The sequence below is a fragment of the Pan troglodytes genome, chromosome 19 (assembly GCF_028858775.2).
Source record: "Pan troglodytes isolate AG18354 chromosome 19, NHGRI_mPanTro3-v2.0_pri, whole genome shotgun sequence".
In the NCBI taxonomy this organism is placed as follows: Eukaryota; Metazoa; Chordata; class Mammalia; order Primates; family Hominidae; genus Pan; species Pan troglodytes.
The window spans coordinates 47,797,435-47,820,644 of record NC_072417.2 but is presented as its reverse complement, the minus strand read 5'-3'; the positions used below and the strand labels follow the sequence as shown (position 1 = coordinate 47,820,644).

The following is a 23,210-nucleotide window of genomic DNA, read 5'->3' as shown; positions in this document are numbered from 1 at the left end:
TGGTGGTGACTTTTGGGCATGATCCAGGAAAGAAATAATTGATAAACTGGACTTCATTAAAATTAAAAACTTCTAGTCTGAGAAAGACTATGTCAAGAGAATGAGAAGACAAACCACAGACTAGTAGAAAATATTTTCTTTTTCTTTCTTTCTTTTTTTTTTTTTTAAAGACGGAGTCTTGCTCTGTCGCCCAGGCTAGAGTGCAGTGGCGTGATCTTGGCTCATTGCAACCTCCGCCTCCCGGGTTCAAGTGATTCTCCTGCCTCAGCCTCCTGAGTATCTGGGATTACAGGAGTGCACCACCACGCCCGGCTAATTTTTTTTTTTTTTTTGTATTTTTAGTAGAGACGGGGTTTCACTGTGTTGGTCAGGATGGTCTCAAGCTCCTGACCTCATGATCCTGCTGCCTTGGCCTCCCAAAATGTTGGGATTACAGGTGTGAGCCACCGCACCTGGCCAATATTTTCGAAAGACACATTTTAAAGGACTGTTATCAGTTGGAATGGTGGCTCATGTCTATAATCCCAGCACTTTGGGAGGCCAAGATGAGAGGATCACTGAGCTCAGGAGTTTGAGACCAGCCTGGGCAAGATGGCAAGACCCTGTCTCTGCAAAATTTTTTTTAAAGTTAGCTAGTCACAGTGGTGTGTGCCTATAGTCCTAGCTACTTGGGAAGCTGAGGCAGGAGAATCCCTTGAGACCAGGAAGTTGAGGTGGCAGTGAGCCACTGCATTCCAGCCTGGGTCACAGAGCAAGACCCTGTCTCAAAAAAAAAAAAAAAAAAAAAAAGGACTATTATCTAAATTATACAAAGAACTGTTAAAACTCATCAATGAAAAATAGGGCCAGGCATGGTAGTTCATGCCTGTAATCTCAGCACTTTGGGAGGCTGACGTGGTGGATCATTTGAGGTCAGGAGTTCAAGACCAGCCTGGCCAACATGGTGAAACCCTGTCTCTACTAAAAATACAAAAATTAGGCCTGGCATGTTGGCTCACGCCTGTATTCCCAGCATTTTGGGAGGCCGAGGTGGGTAGATCACAATGTCATGAGTTCGAGACCAGCTGGGCCAACATGGTGAAACCCTGTCTCTACTAAAAAAAATACAAAAATTAGCCGGGCATGGTGGTGTGGGCCTGTAATCCCAGCTACTCGGAAGGCTGAGGCAGGAGAATCGCTTGAACCCAGGAGGCGGAGGTTGCAATGATCCAAGATCATGCCAGTGCACTCTAGCCTGGGCGACAAAGTTAGACTCTGTCTCAAAAATAAAAAAATTTAAAAAATTAAAAATGAACAACACAATAAAAAAAAATGGACAAAATATCTGAAGAGACCTGAGTGAAGAAAATATACAAGTGGCAAATAAGCATATGAAAAGATGCTCTGCATCGTATTTCATAAGGGAAATGCAAATTAAAATGACAGTGAGATACCACCACTAAATAGGATGGCCAAAATCCAGAACATTGACATCACCAAATGCTAGCAAGGAAGTGGAGCAATAGAAACTCTTATTCATTCCTAGTGGGAATGCAAAATGCTATACCCACTTTGGAAGACAGTTGGTAGTTTCTTACAAAATGAAATGTACTCTTAACATACACCACAGTAATCACACCCCTTGATATTTACCCAGATAAACTGAAAACGTATATCTACTCAAAAACCTGCACACACATGTTTATAGCAGCTTTATTCATAATTGCCGAAACTTCGAAGCCACCAAGATGTCTTTGAATGTATAAACTCTGGTACATCCAGACAACTGAATATTATTCAGTACTAAAAAAAAATGAGCTATGAAGCTATGAAAAGACATGGAGGAAACTGAAATGTATATTACTAAGTGAAAGTAGTCAATCCAGAAAGGCTATGTACCATATGTTTCCAAGTATATGACATTCTGGAAAAGGCAAAACTGTGGAGATAGTTAAAGGTTCATGGGTTGGGGAGGAGGGAGAGATGAATAGGTGGAGCACAGAGGATTTTTAGGGCAGTGAAACTATTCTGTATGAAACTACAATGATAGATATATGTCAGTATACATTTGTCCAAACCAAGAGAATGCATAGCACTGAGAGTGGGCACTAATGTAAACTTTGCCCTCTGGGTAACAATGATGTGACAGCATAGGCGCATGGGTTTTAACAGTGTAACACCGGTGGGGGATGTGGATAATGGGGGAGGCTGTACTTGTGTGGACACAGGGGTGTATGGGAACTCTACTTTCCGCTCAGTTTTCCTGTGAACCTAAAGTTTGTCTTAGAAATTTTATTAATAAAAAAAATGGCAGCTATGAGGCAGTAGAACAGTATGTTCAAAGAATATACATGAAATTCTGAATCTAAAACTATCCTTCAAAATTGAAGGTAAGATAAAGACATTCCCATATAAACAAAGACTGAGATAATTGGTAGATTGTAGATTTGTCCTTCAAGAAATGCTGTATTAAAGGAAGTCCTTTAGGCTAAAAGGAAATGACTCCAGACATTATCTTGAATCCCCAGGAAGAGGGCCTTGTGAGAGAAATAAGAAGAGAAGACATGTATCTGTGAAGAAAAGTGGGAAATCTAACAGTGGGTGAAATAGATTGATTACTTACTGTATGACTGTCCGAAAGAGACACAGCCGTGTCCTCAGGAAATATTTGCTAGGACGCTTGGTAAAAGAAAGTGATAGGGCACCTGCTAGGCTATTTTTAAATGAAATCATAGATGTTGGGAGTGGCACAGCCTTCTCAGCTCATGACACTTTGCTTCCCAGTCAGTTCTTCCCGCATGTGCCCTTCCTCCTCTGTGTTTGCTGGCATTAAAAGTCAGTGTACTAAACGTTTTCAGGAGAGTTGTTATATAAACTTTCAAAACCTCCCTTAGAATAAAGAGCATTTTCTAGTTAAATTTCACAAAAATGTTTTCCACACAGCTCTAAAAATAACTTGGAATTCAGGGTGAGCCATCATCCTAGATAAATTACAGTAAGGCACATTTGTCTGAGAGAAAGGGAGCCAACAGAGACATGATGATTTATCTAACTTCGTGAGGAAACCAAGACAGGAATTTGTTAGAATTCAAAGTATTATGATTTCAACCATGAGACTACATGAAATTAAGCAACACTTAATGACATACTTTTGCTCTGGGATGTGATTTGTTTGCCGTAATTCGTTTTAGTGATATTTTGCTGAGATAAAGCTGCAGGAATGTTTGCTTTTCTTATGGCAACTGGCGAGTAGTTAAAATGGACTGTGAGAACATTTGTTCTTCAGGATTCTGTTTAATACTGAGTGTAGGCAAATAAAACAACACATCTGGGCTCTGTTTTTTTCTGTAATCTGATGGTATTGGATTAGATTATTTCCATGATACAATCTTATTCAACAAACATTTATGAAGTTCTCACCACATAGATGGTGTGGGAGTCAGAATAAAAGGCCAGACCCTCAGAGAACTGCTGTCTTGGGAGGCACGTGGCAGTGAAGGGAAATCATTGTGATGTTTTGTGAGATGCTATGGAGGCTACACTGAAAAGGAAGTGATTAACCCTGTCCAGATATGGAGGGCAGGGTTGCTGGGTGGCTTGAAAGGTTTCAGGGAGATAGTGCCCAAGCAGGACTTGAAGATTGGATAGGAGTTATCAAAGAGGACAGCAGGCAAGAACAAACTTCTAGAGACCCAATTTTTCTTCTGCTTTCTACTTATCAAAAAGTATTTAGCATTGAGAGTGTTTTCTATAATGAAGGCTCTTAAAATTATTATTTAATATTTCTTGAACATGCTTGGTACCATTTAAAATACAGGTTTAGGCCGGGCACAGTGGCTCACGCCTGTAATCTCAGCACTTTGGGAGGCTGAGGTGAGTGGATCATCTGAGGTCAGGACTTCGAGACCAGCCTGGCCAGCATGGAGAAACCCCGTCTCTACTAAAAACACAAAAATTAGCTGGTTGTGGTGGCGGGCACTTGTAATCCCAGCTACTCAGAAGGCTGAGGCAGGAGAATCGCTTGAACCCGGGAGGCAGAGGTTGCAGTGAACCGAGATCACGCCACTGCACTACAGCCTGGGTGACAGAGCGAGACTGTCTCAAAAAAAAAAAAACAAAAAAAACCAAAAAACACAGGTATAATCTAAATAATCAAGTTAAATTAGAAATGGCTTTGGTACGTTGTCAGGACACTAGGGGGACATTTACTTCTGGAGTTTTTGTCAGTTCTGTGTATTTTACTTCTTGAGTCTTTGTGCTGACCACTCTATTTCAGTGAATTGAGTTCCCTTTAAAAAGCATATCAGAAAGTAAAACTGCTTTTGTTGTGTTTCTATTCATGCTACAAATCTCCCAGAGTCTGCTTGCAGTGAAGTGTTAGTAATGAGGTCTCTTCTGTCCCCACTTCAATGCCGCCGTGAAGAAAATCCCATGAAATGTTATAAGGCATTTTAGTGGATGGAAAAGCAATATAAATGACCGGATTACCTAGGTGCTTAAAATTGCATCAGGTGGCCTCCTTGTAGCCCTTGCCACATGGTAATTAAATGTTTGTTACTGATTGTTCTCACTGGCTTAGTCCACACACACAGTGGCATCAGGGGCTGGGTCTTGTTGATTCGCTGATATCCAAGCTCCACATCCTTAGGGTGTGATCACAGCTCACTGCAGCCTCTACTTCTGGGTCTCAAGTGATCCTCCCACTTCAGCCTCCCAAGTAGCTAGGACCACAGACATGTGCCAGTATGCCCTGCTAATTTTTGTATTTTTGGTAGAGACGGGGTTTTACCATGTTGCCCAGGCCGGTCTCAAGCTCCTGAGCTCAAGTGATCCTCCTGTCTTGGCCTCCTAAAGGGCTGAAATTACAGGCATGAGCCACAGCACCTGGCTATGCTGCTCAATCTTGAGTGCAGATATTGTCAATTGTTGTGCTTTTTTTTTTTTTTTTTTTTTTTTGAGACAGGGTGTCATTCTGTCTCCTAGGCTGGAGTGCAGTGGCATCATCATAGCTCACTATAACCTCAAACTCCTGGGCTCAGGCAATCCTCCCACCTCAGCCTCCTGAGTAGCTGGGACTACAGGTGCATGCCACCACACCTGGCTACTTTTTTCACTTTTTTTATACAGACGGGGTCTCACTCTGTTGCCCAGGCTGGTCTCAAACTCCTGGGCTCAAGCAGTCCTCCCGCCTCAGCCTCCTGAGTAGCTGGGGATTACAGGCATGAGCCACTGGGCCAGCCTTGCTTAATTAAGTTTCTGAAACTGATGCCTGTAGATAGTTCCTCTTAGATACTCTAGTTGACGCTGTAGCATCTCCCTTTAAACTAGATTTCTGAACTCCTAGATTTCTGACCTCATATTTATGTTGGCATCTTGTCTGTCTTGTTGCTGTTGTTATATGTAATTTTTAAAGACAATAATCTGATTTAGGAGTCACAAACCAGCAGTGGCCTCGGCCAGGTGCGGTGTTCGGCCAGCACAGCAGTTTGAATTGTTTTGACTTTGAATGAAGTCTTCAGGCAAGGCTTGTACTTTGGACAGCCCACTACTCTGTGTTGTTTCACATTGATTGTTTCTTTCATTATCACAATTATTTAATTTTTGTGTTTCTTTGTATATTGTCAGTCTTCCATAGGGGCTGCCTCCATGAGGTCAGACAGCTTTTCTCCTTTGTTCATTGCCCTCCACCCCAGCCCTAGCCCAGTGCCTGGTACCAGAGGGCACTTGAGAAGTGTAGTTGAGTGGATGAGTGCACGACATCCAGGATCTGAGGTGATCCCTGGTGTGGGTGTGAAGGAATACGGTTGGTCTTTCTACCAAACATACTCAAACATGATGAGCCCTTAAAGTTGCCAGCTTGGCTGCTATTGCTTGGAACGTTTCTGAAATCCTCTCTGGGAATTGCCTTTTTTCAGTCAGTTTATGATTCAACAGCACAGTTGTTCAAGATTTTCATATTTACAAAGTGCTTTCCTATGCATTTTCCTATTGGAGCGATCATCCCCATTCTGAGGTGAGTGTGCTTAGTTTCAAGTAGTGAATGAATCTGCCTGTGTTGCACAGCAAGTATGCAGCATGGTGGTCTTGTCCCCCTCCCCCATGCTGGCTTGGTGTTTTCTCTTCTTCACCACCACAGTCAGTGCCTTGTCCAGTTTCTGTCAGGGGTGGGTGCGGGAGGCCTGGGGCTCTGGTGTGTTTTCTAGGAAAGAGAGTGACATTATTCCAGTGTCTTCTGGTAACACTATATTTACTTTTTTTTTTTCTTTTTTTTGGGACAGGGTCTCACTCTGTCACCCAGGCTGGAGTGCAATGGCACCATCTCCACCTCCTGCGTTCAAGCTGTCCTCCCACTTCAGCCTCCCAAGTAGCTGGGACTACAGGCGCGTGCCACCATGCCTGGCTAATTTTTAATTTTTGGTAAAGATGGGGTTTCGCTGTTGCCCAGGCTGGTCCCAAACTTGTGAGCTCAAGCAGTCCACCCATCCTGGCCTCCCAAAATGGTGAGATTACAGGTGTGAGTCAACTGTGCCTGATCTAAATTCACTTTAAGAAGCATATTAAGGCCGGACGTGGTGGCTCAGCATTTTGGGAGGCTGAGGTGGGCAGATCACAAGGTCAGGAGTTCGAGACCAGCCTGGCCAGTATGGTGAAACCCCGTCTCTACTAAAAATACAAAAATTAGCCAGGTGTGGTGGCGTGCGCCTGTAGTCCCAGCTACGCGGGAGGCTGAGGCAGAAGAATTACTTGAACCCAGGAGGTGGAGGTTGCAGTGAGCAAAGATCGCGGCACTGCTCTCCAGCCTGGGCAACAGAGCAAGACTCCGTCTCCAAAAAAAAAAAAAAAACCACATTAAAAACCAAAATTGTGTGTGTCCAAGTTCCTAGGTAGCCATAGTAAGTGCTATAATTGATAAGGAGGGCTTTAGGCCATAATGAACAGACTTGGCGCAGGCTCTGCCTCCTGTTCGTTGTCACCGCACTCCTGTGCCATCATATTACAGGGCCCGGGGCTGGGCTTTGGCACCTTTCTCCGCCCCCCCTCACAGGATTGCCGGGAAGCATGTGCTTGGCATCTTTCTGGAGAGCAGAGCTCACTTCAATGTGGCTGCTTTTCCCAGGATTGAACACTCAGGAGCCTGGTCTGAAATCTCCAGCCTTCCTTCAGGTTTTATTTTTACTAAAGCCAGCCTGTACTCTTTTAAACCAGGGAGCTGAAGGCTGGCTTCTGAAAATACACCCCACAGGCCACTCTGCCGTGGCTTGTTCAGGCATTCCAGGGAGGGCTTGCTGACCTGAAGGTGTCCTCTGGCCCAGGTCAAAAGACCAGAGAAGACACTGGCGCCAGGAACCGCCACTGGCAAGGTAGCTGCCATCTGAGGTAGGATATTGTTCTTTTTTTTTTTTCCAGTCGAAGGCAGCCTTAATGTGGCTTCTCAGACATTTGAGATTAAAAAAAAAAAAAGGCAGTTTGACCCTGCCTTTACTTTCTGAAAATGACAGAAGCTTTCAGATATATTTCAAGATATGGGTCATAAGCATGACCCATAGTTTATGTCACCTTAAATAGAGCAGCTGATTAGAACTGGCCATTGGTTATAAAATAAAAGAGTATGTGTAGGTTTGTGGGAGCAGGATCCTGACTGCTTTAGCAATACTAAGCCACTCCTTGCCGTGTGATTTCAGTGTCTTTCCTTCCAGTTGGAACTCCTCTCTGCCCTTTAGCCTGATTTTCTTGTGTGTAACATGGCAAATTATTTCATGGCTAATCCTTCTTACAGACCTGAAATTGTTCTTTTTAAAAAAAACTTTGGTGGGTTTTGAGATCCCCTGCTTTGATTCTCAGATGTGGCTGTTAGTAGTTTAATTTCTATATGTGGTTTCTGAGTAGCTTCCAACAACCTATTTTTATTAACAGTTCTTTTAAAAAAAAAATGCTTGAGAGAAAGGAATCTTAGGAACGGATTCCGTCTGTGAAATGCAAGGGAGAATTTTGGCCAAAGTAGAAGGAATGGAATGGATGACATAAAGGGTGACATTTGTGCTCAGAGTTGATTTCTTGGTGATAGTCTCATGTCTAATTTGAGGTTCCAGAAGCCCTTTAAAGGGTGGATGAGCTGCATAAATGGATGTGAGGGAGTTACACAGTGGTGGGTTCAGCAGAAAGTAAAGGAGCAGCAGAATCACAGAGAGAAGCCCCGAACTCTGGCTGCCCGGGCCCAAGGAACCCTCACCCTTAGCGGGACTTTGCTACCTTTGCACTCTTTTAACCTGGGTCTAGAGCTCATGGATCTGGCAAAGGATGAAAATATAAGCAGACAGTATTAATATGTGAGCCCCTGAGCTCTCTCCCTTCCTCACGCCAGTTCGTGAGTCTCATCAGTGTGAGACCGTGTTTCAGGTCTCTTGCCCAAGGACTAAGAGTGTGACTATGACTGCACACATTCCATGTGTAGGTGGTGCCCTCTGCTTCCAGATGCCGTGTGCACTATGGTTTCTATTTGAGGGGCTCTCACCTTCTTTTTCTGGCTTCACTCTCTCTCCCCATGTCTCTGTCCTGCTTTCCGCCATGGCTCACAGTGGTGCTAGACAGACTCTGTCCCTTCTTTCTACAAGCTGATCTCCAAATGCTGAAAATCGTGAGCCAGATATTTTTTCCCAGTCCCTTTTTATACCATCAATCTTGCCTTCTCAGTCCATGATCTGGCTATATATCTGAAACAAGCAGTTAATAAGGATTTTGGTATAAAATGCATGATTGATAAATATATTAAAGTTTATACATATATATAAATCCTTCTTGTATGCCATTTTCAAAGAAAACAGGCCTCCCTTTGACCTTGCTTTATGTAGATTTATTTCCTAATCTGGAAATGTGGCCAGCTAGAACACTGTTCCTTTCTTCCACTGTGAAGCTGTCCTTTTAGCTGGTAGAAAGCCCTGGACACCACAGCAAGGTGGTGGGGCTTTCCGTGGCTAGCTCTCATGGTCATCCTGACTTCCAAAGACAAGCTAGGAAAGTGTTGGCACAGCTGTCTCTAAGAACCCAAGAAGGCCCAGCAGTGTGGCCACATGCCCTGCATAGTGGAAGAACTATTAGGAGGGCTTTCAGAGTTTGAAAAACTCTGGAAAGAGTCGGGATTATCAATATGAACAACTTCATCTGGTCAGGAAAGTTATGCTGGAATTGAACCTGATTCTCAGATAAATGGCTCACTCTGGGGTGTCTTTTCCCACCATGGTCATTCTTTGTTAGCAGGGGAGAGTTGGCACTGGATTTTGTTTTTTGTTTGTTTTTGAGACAGGGCCTCACTTTGTCACCCAGGCTGGAGTGCAGTGGTGCAATCTTGGCTCACTGTAGCCTCAATTTCCTAGGCTCAAGCAATCCTCCCACCTCAGCCTCCCAAGAAGCTGGGACTACAGACGTGCACTACCATACCTGGTTAGTTTTTGTGTTTTTTGTAGAGACGGGATTTCACCATGTTGCCCGGGCTGGTCTTGAATTCCCAGGCTCAAGCGATCCCCCTACCTCAGCCTCCCAAAGTGCTGGAATTACAGGCGCGAGGCACTGCGTTTGGCCTTGGCACTGGCTTTTAATTTGCTTTGCATTCTGATTCGATAGCAACCTACCAGACTGAATGCAGACGTGCGCTCTCCCCACAGACAGCGGCCCGGGCCAAGGATGAATCCCATTCACCCGGCGCCATGTTGGCCTCAGGCAAAGTGGTCTCCAGGGCCAGGAGACCAAGGCTGGCCTGTGATGTTGTGTCAGGTGCTCAAGGAATCCCAGAAGTGTACAAGACGGTGTGTAGTTTTCTCTCTTTTCTTCATGTCATAGATTCCTGGCTTGAGTTTTAATTAGGTTGCATGAAAGTGCAATTTGTTGGGAACTTTAATCATCTTCCACTGGGGAGCCTTGCTGGGCTGGTTTATTTTCATCCTGCTCCTCCCTGGGTGTGAAAACGGGGTTGAGGGACATTTTAGTACCTGTCTGCTCTCTCCTGCTTTGCTGGCCTTGATAACCACATTTTCTAACACAAAACTTGGGATATGAGAGCCTGACTTCTGCCAATGTTGTGGAGTTTTTTCCTATTTGTTAATTTGATTAAACTGAAAGGTTTATGAAAATATAGAAGTTAAACAACATTGGACACTTAATACATTTAATGAGCTTCCTTTATTTGGAAAGAACCACTCTTCACAAGCCAGGGGTCCCTTCAGACAGTCTTGGGAGTCGGATTGCTGGGAGGTGAGGTCCTGATCCAGGAACTTTGAGTTAGTGGTGGTCATTATGATGCTGGTGGCAGCTGTGTTCCCTCTGTGTACAGATGAATTCATTCAACCTCATAACAAACCCAGGAGGGAGGTCCTCTCACAACTTCAGCTCAGAGGCGAGGACACTGAGGCCCAGGGCAGTGAGGCCCCTTTGCCAGGCTGCCAAGTGACTGGGCCAGGGTGTCACCCAAGCCAGGCTGGCTTGAGGGTTCATCCTCATGACCCCTGCACTGCCGCTGTTGTGCTGCAGTTAGTGTTTTTCAAGTGGTCTCTGAGTTTTGGGAAGCGACAGGCTGCATACTTGGCTCTTGACCCCCATGACCTCGGTGGCACTGTGCCTCAGCCCCAGGTTGTCAATTTGAAATTGGGTGGACTTCACAGGCGCTGGCCTCCAGGGGCCCATGGAGGAGTGTTCGGAGGGGTTTCCACCCAACACGCCTAGTGGGGCTCTGGGTCCCGGCCCCAGAGGCTGAGCCCTACTATCCTTCCCTGAGCTGAGGCCCCCACCCCTTTCACACCTCAAGCTCATCCTGGGCAGTGGCTGGGCCCTGGGCCATTCTGGACAAGGCAGGGTGGTCCTACCCTGAGACCTACCTGGTACAAAGACCTGGGATTGCAGTGAGAAAAAAGCTTTTACCAAATAGCCATCCAGCCGGGTTGAACTCTTCCCAAGCCCCCACCCCTCAACCAGCTTATTACATGCAAGTTTTAAGCTATCCTTGCCTGGAACCTTCTCTTGCCTTTTGTCAATTGCTGTAATTTTCTGGTAAAGCTATATAAACAAAATGGCAACCATTCCTGCCTCCCACTGTTTATCCCTCCTTCCCCTAGGAAACCCTCCCACATTCCCTGTTTTCAGGATCTTGGTCCTGTGCAGGACTCCAGGCAGCACCCACAGAACCCTGGAGTGGCACAGGCCTCGGTGCCTACTCTACACCTTTCCTGAGCACTTCTCAGATTCCACACAAAGGGTCCTTGGGACCCAGCATAGCCTGCAGGCAAGAACACCTGGTCAGAACTTCCTCTTGGGGCAGGGATGGTACCAGTAGTGCCTGGGTGAAAAGCTTGGTGCTTTAGATACCACCTTAATCCCCAGTTCATACAATGGAGGCTTGGCATAGTGTAGGGCAAGAGGGAGCTTTATCCACGCAGCAGATAGTAGCTGAGGTGTTTTCAGAGGTGGATTAAGTGGCGGTTGATGGGAAACTGTCATTTTTACAGTCCAAGAATGTGGCTGTTTTTTATGGTGGTTAAGAATTCAGGTGTATCTGGAAAAGCAGGTGAAAAAGTAAATGCTAATCTAGTTCAGTTGACAGTTCCGTTGCAGTAGAATCCTCTTGTAGGGGGCAATTTAGCATAGATCGGGACAGCCACCCTAAACATGAACTTCAGGATCAAAGCAACTTGGTGCATAGATGGATGTGTGTTGAGAGTCCACAGTGTTCCTGGCTTCACTCTGGCATCCAGAGTTGATGTCCTCTTACGAAAGGAAGCAGAATTTTTTTTTACATGTGGGCTTGAGATGGGATATTAAGTAGGTGGGTGAGGGTTTTACATTATTGCTCCAAGCTTATGAATAATTTAGAGCTACAGTCTGGTTTGCCAGAACTCTTTTCTTGGATTCCAGCCTCTTCCTTCCTGAGAAGGATTCTGTGCTCGTAAACCACAGCCCTGGAGGTGGACTGTGGGGGGCCTTTTGTCTCATAGACTCTGGCTCGCTCGTCAAGTGGCCTTCCAGGGCATTGCTTCCCAGCGACAGCACATGGTGCTCACCACGGTCCTCACCAGCTCCTCCTCAGCCTTCCTTTAACCCTGTGTCCCCTCTTATCTCCTGCTTTGGGCACAGGAGGACAGGTGAATGCGGAGGAATGGGGGAGGTTCAGGGGAAATAAGGGCAGGTGGGGAAAAACACATTTTCTAAGAATCAACTGCACACTGTTGCACAGACACTCATACAGCCTCCAGATTTCATGGCTCACTGGGGAATGCTGGGCAGGAACATGCCACAGGCACAGCGGGGCAACACGCTCACCGGCCGGAGCCCATGCTGGTGCTTGGGGCAGGGCCCTGCACTGAATCCCCTTTGGGTGTCTGTGAGGCCTGTGGTCAGAAGTCCATCTGTGGCCCTCACTGTAACAATCTAGGGGCTGCTCCACCCAGAAACGTCCATCCTCTGAGTGTCTGCTCTGAAGAGGATAAGAATTGGTACGACTTCCTTTTTCCTTTCCTCAAAAAACCCCTTTCTAGTTTCACAAGTATTCAGGGATTGAAAATGAAAACAGGCGTTACTTGAGGTAAGGCCAACACAGGTTTCCGAAGGAGAGGCAGGTGAGTACTGACACGCCACCTCTTCCTGTAACACTGTGGGTGACTACATCCTAGGCTGAATGGCAATCTCCGCTTGTTCCCTGAGGGGCAGCATGAGGCCTGTGGCTTTTCTGTCTGCTCATGTCAGTACTGAGAGGAAGAAAGTTCTGCAATGCTGAACAGTCGGCCGAGGGTGCAGGGCCTGAGTCAATACTTGCTAGGGCTTAGAGCTGGAGTCCAGAGGGAGATCTGGGATTCATATCAGATGAGAGGAAGAGCCTGGGAAAGTCCCCTGAACTCTGCTACTTTGTCACTGGTGTGTTTGGTTTTGGTTCTTCCAGGAAGAGTCTGCCGAAGGTGAAGGCCATGGACTTCATCACCTCCACAGCCATCCTGCCCCTGCTGTTCGGCTGCCTGGGCGTCTTCGGCCTCTTCCGGCTGCTGCAGTGGGTGCGCGGGAAGGCCTACCTGCGGAATGCTGTGGTGGTGATCACAGGCGCCACCTCAGGGCTGGGCAAAGGTGGGTCCTGGAGGCAGTGCTGCCAGGGGGCAGGGGTAAGTCAGCCAGGGATGAGGAGCGGCCCAGCTGCACGGGGACCACCAGCGCAAATGCCTGAAGCGGCAGCAGAAGGCCAGATAAGGGAAGTGGGCCGGATGGCACTGTCCTTGGTACAAGTGGAAAAAGCAGGAGCCAAGGCACAGTGAGAAATGACTCAGCGTCAGGGTGGGAGGCAAGTGTGAGAGAAGCAGCCTGGCCCCGGGGGTGGGGTGGGGTGGGGTGGGGTGGGGTGGGGTGGGATGGGATACCTGCCCCTCACAGGGCAGTCCTGCTCAGCCTCAGCTGCTTGCTGAGGTAGGAATTTTATGTGAAATCTCCCAATTTCCAAATATGGACAGCTAACTTAAAACGTGTTTTTACCTCTATGAGGACCAAATGAAACATGTCCTTTCCTAGATTCAGCTGGGGCCTCTGGTTCACAGCTTTGGTGCATGCTTTCTCTGGGCCTTGCCATCCCAGGCCAGGCCCCCAGCTGTCCCCTCAGCATGGTCTAGACAAGGTCAAAGACAGGATAAATGGTGCCTCAGCTGTTCCAGGGTCTCCAATCTAGGTCCATTCCAACCCAGTGAACACCATGAGCTTCTAAGTCTCAGGAATGGTGTACCGGGACCCTGGCCTGGAGTGTCAAAACCTGGGTTCCCCCTTCTCCCATTTCTGGAAGCCTCTGAGTTACAGGGCTCCATTGTTTTCCTGCCACACACGTATATTGACTTGGCACATTGCACATGCACACACCATACCATCTGCCATCCACGCTTACTCTGAGTTCCATGGAAGAAAGCTGAGGAGTTCCCTGAATTGTGGTGACCCCACCCGCTGCTACATCTTCTGGTTGGTGATAGCTCAGCTGGAGCTGATGGAGTACCCACTAAAGTGGGAAGCTCTGGGTCAGGTTCTAGAACAAACAGATGAAAGACAGGGTCCCTTCCTTCAAGGAGGTCACAGTTGTCTGTTGTAAGGAGAAAGGCAAGGACTTATCTCAATATATTGCCATTGCAGTAACATATGCTCTCAAACCAGCCTGGTGGCAACAAGGCACATGTATATGTGCTGACTTGTGCTAAGCACTTTTACATGCATTATCTCACTGACTTCTCACAGCTAAGATTCAGAGAAGGAATGACTAGGACTTCCAGCCAGAAGGTACAAAACCTAGAGTCAAACCCACATCTCTGTCTCTAGAACTCACAGTCTCAAAGCTTCAGCAGGGGAGATGGCCAGGTAGAAGGAATAGGTGGGCTAGTAGACAGAACATTCCAGACAGGCCCAGAGGTAGGGGAGAAGCACGGTCCTGCAGGGACTTATACAGTTGGGTGTTGCATGAACACAGAGAAGCAGGTGGGTCTTTGTGGTGGAAGTGGCTTGCAGTTGGCCAGGGGTGGCTTGGGAAAGCTTTAGGGAGTATGGATTCATTTGTGCACCACTGTGGATGTTAGGTGAGGTCTCCAGGGATGAACACCATGTCTGTCATTGGATATCCAGACCTTTGCAGGGACAGCTGTCTGCAGGCCCTTTGCCATCGTCAGTCCTCTGACCTTACTCAGTTACTATATATAGGGTGGTCAGCAGCCACTTCTCTTGAGCTCAAAGAGAAGCATTTTGTGAAAGTCCTTGAAGAGCATTTGAGGGCTGGCAGAGGTGGAGCTCTGAGTCGCACGTGCTCCCATCCGTGCATGTTTGAGAAGCATGCTGTCATCTTCATTCTGCATCTCCTCTCCTGACACCAAGACTATGAAGGGAACAGAAAATGTCACGGAGGTCACCAGACCTGTCTATGTATCATAAGATGTCAGGCCCTTCCTGGATTCCAGTCACTGCTTATATTCTGCCCCATTTAACTTTTTGGGAACAAGAGTCCCTCCATCCAGATAAAGTAGGGCAGGTTCTTAACTGGCCATGTCAAGTACAGCCACTGTTGATGCCACCAAGGACGTTCTGATGTTGCCTTGCTTCTGTGAGGAGGCAGAGCTATGCTGTCCTCAGTGGCTCTGCCTGCCGTGTCAGCCACCCGGAAGGTTTGGAGTTATGCAACGAGTCTTCAGTTTTCCGTGTTTCTCCTATCTTGTCTCTTGTTTTGTGTACTTAAGCCTCTTGAGCTTGTCCTTGTAGAATACTGTGGGACCACTGACTAAAGGAACAGAACGTTCTGGATATCTCCTTCCTCCAGCTTTAGCCACAGGGCTGTGCACAGCTCTGTTGATTTCCAGCCAGGCGTGCCAGCGGCACTGGACAGTCATCTGCAGCCCTTCACATATCGTACCTTGGAGTTGTTTTCCTTGGACCCTCCTACCTTCCAATATCAGCTTTTCAATAAATGAAAATGGAATCCTTCCAATCTGTTGTTTTCATTTCTGTCACTCCCTACACAAACTTTCATTTCCTCTCTTTTTAGCTTTGCTAGGAAGCAAAACTCAAACAGATTTGAGGCAGTCATCTCCCCAAAGCTGTTTAGACTCCAGCGGGACTCCCACCTTTGAAGGGTTCTGTGTCTGCACCCTTTGGTGGCACCTCACAAATGTCCTAGGTATTGGTCAGGACAAGACAAAATGGGGTGAGGAAGCCAGCAGGGCCCAAGGTTCCTAGCCTTTGGGAATGATTTATAAACCGGATGAGCAGTTCTAGCCTCAGGAATGCTGGCATCTGGCTTGGAGTGCAGCCATCACCCCCCTCATTCCTGTGGGGGCTCTACTGCTCTGCTGAGAAGCGCACCAGGGAGGCAGGGTTGGGGCGCTGGGACCAGGCCTCACTACCCAGGGTGGGTGCTCTCTCCGGGCTTTTGCCCTTTGTTGGGATGAGCCAACGAACACACCAACCTCATCTCCTTCAAAGAAGATAGTGTGTCTAGATTGAGTCTACTTAGCACCTCTTTCCCGAAGACTGTCGGGTGTATGGAGAGGCGCCTGGGGGATGAGCAAATGCTGTGTGGGGAGCTGAACAAGAAGCTGTGGAGCACACGGAGGCTTCACACCATGAGACAGACGTCAGGGAGCCTTCCCTCAGACCTCTCAGGACCCCTGGTGCTGAAGGAGTTTCTTCTCCTCCCATGTTTTGAACCCATCTAGCTTTAAGGAAGTTTGACACTTCTCTAAGGGCAGGCCTGTTCAGACCAGTACACACCGCCTGCCCCTCTGACCTTTCCTTCCCAGCTGAGGAGATGGCAGCCCTGATCCTCCGACCCTGCAGCATTGGCCCATCACCACATGGCTCCCAGAGATGGAATTAGCCTGCAAAGGCCATTCCCTTCCATGAACCAGGAGCTAGGGTGCCACCTAATCACCTGGGCCTCTAAGATTCGGTCTGGAACCAAGTCAGTGGCTCACTGGTGTCAGGTCAGGGTCAGCCAGGGGCCAAGGTATCCTGTGCAGATCTGCTGGTGAGCACTTAAGGGAGACTATGCCTCAGGTGAGGACAGGAGTGCCTCTTTAAACCAGCATGTGGCCGGGTGCGGTGGCTCATGCCTGTAATCCCAGCACTTTTGGAGGCCCAGGCAGGAGGATCGCTTGAGTTCAGGAGTTCTAGACCAGCCTGGGCAACATGGCGAAACCTCATCTCTACAAAAGTTAGCCAAGCATGGTGGCATGTGCCTGTAGTCCCGGCAACTTGGAAGCCTGAGGTGGAGGCTCGCTTGAGCCTGGGAGGTTGAGGCTGCAGAGAGCCATGATGACACTACTGCATTCTAGCCTGGGTGCAGAGCGAGACCCTGTATCCAAAAAAAAAAGAAAAAGTAAAAAACTATGTTTCAGTTTTCATCATCAGTTTTTAGAACATTATTATTTACACATATTTTTATTTTTTGAGACAGGTCTTGCTCTGTCACCCAGGCTGGAGTACAGTGGTGTGATCATGGCTCACTTGACTTCCCAGGCTCAAGGGATCCTCCCACCTTAGCCTCCTGAGTAGCTGGGACTACAGGCATGCGCCACCACACCTGGCTAATTTTTTATTTTTTGTAGAGACAAGATTCCTATGTTGCCCAGGCTGGTCTCAAACTTCTGGGCTCAAGCAATCCTTCTGCCTCAGCTTCCCATAGTGCTGAGATTACAGGCATGAGCCACTGTGCCCGGCCAGAACATTTTTACAAAGTAGTTCAGAAATATGGCCAGGCACAGTGGCTCATGCCTGTAATCTCAGCATTTTGGGAAGTCATGGCAGGAAGATCGCTTGAGCCCAGGAATTTGACACCAGCCTGGGCAACATGGCAAAATCTCCATCTCTACAAAAATACAAAAATTAGCCAGCCATGGTGGCGAGTATCTATGGTCCCACCTACTCTGGAGGCTGAGGTGGAAGGATCACTGGAACCCAGGAGTTCGAGGCTACAGTGAACTATAATTGTGCCACTGCACTCCAGCCTGAGCAACAGAGTAAGACCCTGTCTCTAAAAAAAAATTTTTAATAAATAGAAATACAAAAATGACAATTGACACTGCTGTAGTGCTGTTTATCAAACACTGTGGTAAGAGATTACCTACCTTAACTCATTCAATCTCACAGTTACACCCCGAGGGACTGAATGAGTTAAGGTAGGTAATCTCTTACTACTGTGTTTGATAGATAAAAAGCATCCTAAATAAGAGGAAAGTCAGAAACAAAGAGGTTCTAACTTACTGGAGTTGGAAGTCTAGCTCAAGTCCACTCTCTTGGCTGCTGGGCTGTCCTGCTTTTCATAAGCTATATGTACATTTTTGGGGCACTGAACATTTACATAGGATATGTTGCAGGGGAGGGTAAGCAAGAAGCAACGACACCACCCTCTGCCTCCTCTCCTCCCATCACTCCGTTTCCTTTCTGACTCCCCATAGAGTAGTCCTCCACCCCCAGTTCTCATGGTTTACCCTGCTGCGTCCAGGGGGTTTCTTGTCAGGCCCTCCTGCTTAGCCACAGGAGAATTACCTGTGACCCTTGCTGGGCCCCCCACTTAAGGCTGATCACGGCCTTCCCTGGGATTTGATCAGAGCTGGGAAGAGACAAGACAAAACTGTGCATGTGAGCTCTGGGGCCTGCCCACGTGTGAGAGCACCCAGGCACGTGAGAGCACCCGGGCAGCCAGCACTTGGGTCCCTCCTAGGTTTCGGCCATCCAGCTCTCCTCTTCATTCTTGAACTTCCCCACAATCCCTCTGGCAAATTCTCTTTTTGCTTTGCCCCAGTGTGAGTTTAGTTGCTGTTTCTTGCCACCAAAAGAATATAGAACACGTGTCTGACTAGCTTTGGACTGTCCCTGCTGTGGTCGTAGTTGAAGTCCGCATCGATTGTCACCTGGAATAGTGTGGTGGGCTTGGTGGAGCCTGCTTTCCTCCAGTGTCCCCACTCCCTCCCGCCCAGCAGGACTGAGCCTTTTCAAAGGCAGGCACCCTTAATAGTCCTGCGTGTGGCAGGTGCTTGCGTGCACTGACTTGACCCCTCCCCAGCCAGTGAGGCTGTTAGACCCTCCACCTTCTGTCCCAGCTCTATCTGCCTGCGGCCCTTCAGGCACTCTGCTCCCTCTGCCTCAAGCACTCCCTGGGAAACAGCCCATCAGATCTGGGAAGGGCCTCGGTCCCCTGCCCCAGCTTTTCTGCAGGACTGTGTGAGTATTTCCAGGAGAGCTGTGCCTGGGTAGTGCCACCACACAGCCTTGGCAGGGCACAGCACCATAATAGCTGGCCCTCATTGACCTTGCCAATCAGGACAAGACCCTGCCTGAGTGACCTTGGTGAGCTCCCTCAGCTGTGAAGATAGGTGATGCTCACAGCTGATCCAGGTGAACAGGAACATCATGGGGTGTTCTGAGCATGATACTTAACACATCTGTCCACCTTGGCCCTCCTTTCTCTTTGCCCCGTGGATGTTTGTAGCACTGGGCGTGAGCCCGGCATTGGGCCCTAGCTCCCAGCTTCATGCTGGGCCACACAGCAGGTGCCAACACAGACCTGTCAAGGGTGTGAAGCAGCAAACAGCAATGCTGGGTGAATTTAAACTGAACGGCACTGAGGAAGAATGGCTGTCAAGGCTCTTTTCTCTTCCCTTAGAATGTGCAAAAGTCTTCTATGCTGCGGGTGCTAAGCTGGTGCTCTGTGGCCGGAATGGTGGGGCCCTAGAAGAGCTCATCAGAGAACTCACCGCTTCTCATGCCACCAAGGTGAGCCAGGGGCGTGCTTTCCATGGGGAAGGAGTGCAGGCTGTCTTCTGTAGGCACTGAGGAGATAGTGGCCCACTCCTGGACTGCTGAGCTGTAGGACATCCATGCGTCACACTGTCCCAGGGAAGGCAGCAGGTCTCCATAGCGAACTGGGCCCACTGCATGGGGAGAGAGAACTGTCCAGTGGTTTACATCCTGATGCCCCTACTGGCTAGCACTGTGAGTTGAGAAAGTTCTCTTTTCTCCCTTTCCTTTTACCTGGCTAAGCTCTACTTATTGGGTGGGAGTGGGGGATGGTGATAACTTTAAAAGGTGTTTTTTTTTTTTTTTTTTTTGGACACGGAGTCTCGCTCTGTCACCCAGGCTGGAGTGCAATGGCCCAATCTCGGCTCACTGCAATCTCCGCCCCCTGGGTTCAAGCGATTCTTCCACCTCAGCCTCCCGAGTAGCTGGGATTACAGGTGCACACCACCACGCTCAGCTGATTTTTGTATTTTTTGTAGAGACGTGGTTTCACCATGTTGACCAGGCTGGACTCCTGATCTCAGGTGATCTGCCCGCCTCAGCCTCCCAAAGTGCTGGGATTACAGGCGTGAGCCACCACAACAGCCCTTGTTTTATTTTCTTAGGCTCTTGCTCTGTCACCCAGGCTAGAGTGCAGTGGCACAGTCATAGCTCACTGCAGCCTTGAACTCCTGGGCTCAAGTGATCCTCCCACGTCAGCCTCTTGAGTAGCTAGGACTATAGGCATGTGCCACCACACCCAGCTAAATTTTTTTTTTTCTACTTTTATGTAGAGACACGGTCTCACTATGTTGCCCAGATTGGTCTTGGACTTGTGGCCTCAAGTGATCCTCCTACCTGAGCCTCCTTCTTGTGGTTTTGATTTGTATTTCCCTAATTGAAAATGATGTTGAGCATCTTTTCATGTGCTTATTGACCATTTATTAATCTTTGGAGAAATGTCTATTCAAGGCCAGGCACTGTGGCTCACGCCTGTAATTCCAGCACTTTGGGAGGCCGAGGTGAGTGGATGATCACTTGAGGCCTGGAGTTCGAGACCAGCCTGGCCAACATGACGAAACCCATCTCTACCAAAAAATACAAAACTTAGCTGGGTGTGGTGGTGCATGCCCGTAGTCCCAACTACTCAGAAGGCTGAGGCAGCAGAATCACTTGAACCCGGGAGGTGGAGGTTACAGTGAACCAAGATCGCACCACTGCACTCCACCCTGGGTGACAGAGCGAGACTCTGTCTCAAAAAAAAAGAAATGTCTATTCAAGTCCTTTGCTTGTTTTTTTAATCAGGTTGTTGTTTGTTGTTGTTGAGTTTAGGAGTTCTTTATGTATTCGGGATATTAATCCCTTATAAGATATGTGATTTGCAAATATTTTCTCTCACTCAGTATCTTTTCACTTTCTTTTTTTTTTCTTTTTGAGATGGAGTTTCACTCTTGTTTCCCAGGCTGGAGTGCAATGGTGCGATCTCAGCTCACCACAACCTCCGCCTCCTGGGTTCAAGCGATTCTCCTGCCTCAGCCTCCCAAGTAGCTGGGATGACTGGCAAGCGCCACCACGCCCGGCTAATTTTGTATTTTTAGTAGAGACGGGGCTTCTCCATATTGGTCAGGCTGGTCTCTAACTCCCGACCTCAGGTGATCCACCCGCCTGGGCCTCCCAAAGTGCTGGGGTTACAGGCATGAGCCACCATGCCCAGCCCACTTTCTTTTTTTTTTTTTTTTTTGAGAGGGAGTCTCACTCTGTCACCCAGGCTGGAATGCAGTGACACCATCTTGGCTCCCTGCAAGCTCCGCCTCCCAGGTTCAAGTGATTCTCCTGCCTCAGCCTCCCAAATATCTGGGACTACAGGCACGCACCACCACACCTAGCTAATTTTTGTATTTTTAGTAGAGATTGGGTTTCACCGTGTTGGCCAGAATGGTCTCAATCTCTTGACCTCATGATCCACCTGCCTCAGCCTCCCACAATGTTGGGATTACAGGTGTTAGCCACCACGCCTGGCCAAGTTTTATAATTTTAAATCTTACATTTAGGTGATTGATCCATTTGAGTTAATTTTTATACATGGTATTAGATAAGAGTCCAATTTCATTATTTTGCATGTGGTTATCTACTTTTCCCAGCACCATTTGTTGAAGACTGTCTTTCCTCATTGAATGGGCATCCTTACAAAAATCAATTGATTACATATTTGAAGTGTCTATGTCTAGGTTCCTTGTGCTATTCAGTTGGTCTATATGTCTGTCTTATGTCAGTACCGTACTGGATTTTCTCCCCCTTAGGGGGACGAGGTGGAGCATGAGGGTAGGCAGGGGGAGGCAAGGGGGAGGAGGAGGGGAAGGACCCATACTGTTTTAATTGCTGTAGCTTTGTACAAGTTTTGAAGTGAGGAAGTGTGAGTCCTCCATCTGTCCTTTTTCAGGAGTGTTTTGGCTATTCAAGGCCCATTGTAATCCCATATGAATTTTAGGATTATTTTTTTCTATTTCTGCAAAAACTGCCAGTGGGATTTTGATAGGAATACCATCGAATCTATTGGTCCCTTTGGGGAGTACTCTCACATCAACAACACGGTCTTCCAGTCCATGAATGCAGGATGTCTTTCCATGAACTTACATCTTCTTTAATGTCAGCAGTGTTTTACAGTCTTTCATCTCCTTAGATTTATTGCCAAGTGTTTGTCTTAGTCTGTTTTATGCTGCTGTAACAATAACAGAGACTGGGTGATTTTTATTTTTATTTTATTATTATTTTTAGAGACATAGTCTTGCTCGGTCATCTAGGCTAGAGTTCAGTAGTGCAATCATGGCTCACTGCAGCCTGAAAATCTCAGGCTCAAGCAATCCTCTGCCTCAGCCTCCTGAGTAGCTGGGACTACAGGCACACACCACTGTATTGGGTTAATTTTTTCATTTTTTGTAGGGACAGGGTCCTGCTATGTTACCCAGGCTGGTCTCGAACTCCAGGCTTCAACTGAGTTGCCCACTTTGCCCTCCCAAAATGCCAGGATTACAGGAGTGAGCCAGTGCGCCTCGCCGGACTGAGTAATTTTTAAAGAAATCTAGTTTTCAAAGTCTGGAGGCTGAGAAATCCAAGTTTGAGGGGCCAGCATCTGGCAAGGGTCTGGTGTCTGGCAGGGGCTTTCTTGCCACATCTTAACATGTAGGAAGGCATCACGTGGGCGAGAGAGAGGGAAAAGGGCTGATTTTATCCTTTGATAAGGAAGCTCCCACAATAACAGCATTAATCCATTCATGAAGTTCCCACCTTTCAACACTGTTGCATTGGGGATTAAGTTTCTAACACATAGGTTTTGGGAGACACATTCAAACCATAGCATATTTAATTTTTTTAACTGCTACTGTAAATAGAATTGCTTTCCTGATTCCCTTTTCAGATTATTCATTGTTTGTATATAGAAACACAGCTGATTTTTGGATGTTGCTCTTGTACCTTGCCACTTTGCTTAATTTGTTAATTAACTCTTATTAGCTTTTTGTGGGTTTATTGGAATTTCCTATATATAGAATCATGCCATCTGCAAACAGAGGTAGTTTTACTTTTTCCTTTCCAAATTGGGTCACTTTTTTCTTGTCTAATTGTTCTGGTGAGCACTTCCAGTACAATGTTGAGTAGCCGTTGTGAAAGCAGGCGTCCTTATCTTGTTCCTGATCTTAGAGGAAGGCTTTCCATCTTTTTCCACTGAGTATATTATCTGTGGGTTTTTCATAAACACCCTTTGCTGTGTTGAGGAATTTCTGGTCTAGTCCTAGTTTATTGAGTATGTTTACCATGAAAGGGTGTTAGATTTTGTGAGATCTCTTTTCTGCATCAATTGAGATGATCAAGTGGGGTTTTTCCCTCATTCTATTAATGCGATATATTATAATGTTCAATTTTCTTTTTTTTCTTTCTTTTTTTGAGAAGGAGTTTTTGCTCTTGTTGCCCAGGCT

The 23,210-nt window shown here is 47.3% G+C and overlaps 1 protein-coding gene across 9 annotated transcripts in view; it reads left to right on the top strand.

Moving 5' to 3' along the window:
• DHRS7B (dehydrogenase/reductase 7B) overlaps positions 1 to 23,210 on the top strand; it is a 64,518-nt gene that overhangs the window by 32,190 nt on the left and 9,118 nt on the right. For 6 of the 9 annotated variants that reach the window (XM_009432568.5, XM_054670983.2, XM_016930806.4 and 3 more), the window contains exons 2-3: positions 12,899 to 13,077; positions 19,127 to 19,236. In XM_009432568.5, coding sequence (XP_009430843.4) covers positions 12,899 to 13,077; positions 19,127 to 19,236 — 289 coding nt within the window. Of the gene's footprint in view, positions 1 to 7,055; positions 7,357 to 9,602; positions 9,780 to 12,898; positions 13,078 to 19,126; positions 19,237 to 23,210 lie in introns of those variants that run through there. The other 3 variants (XM_009432570.5, XM_054670979.2, XM_016930804.4) reach the window with 3 other exon arrangements.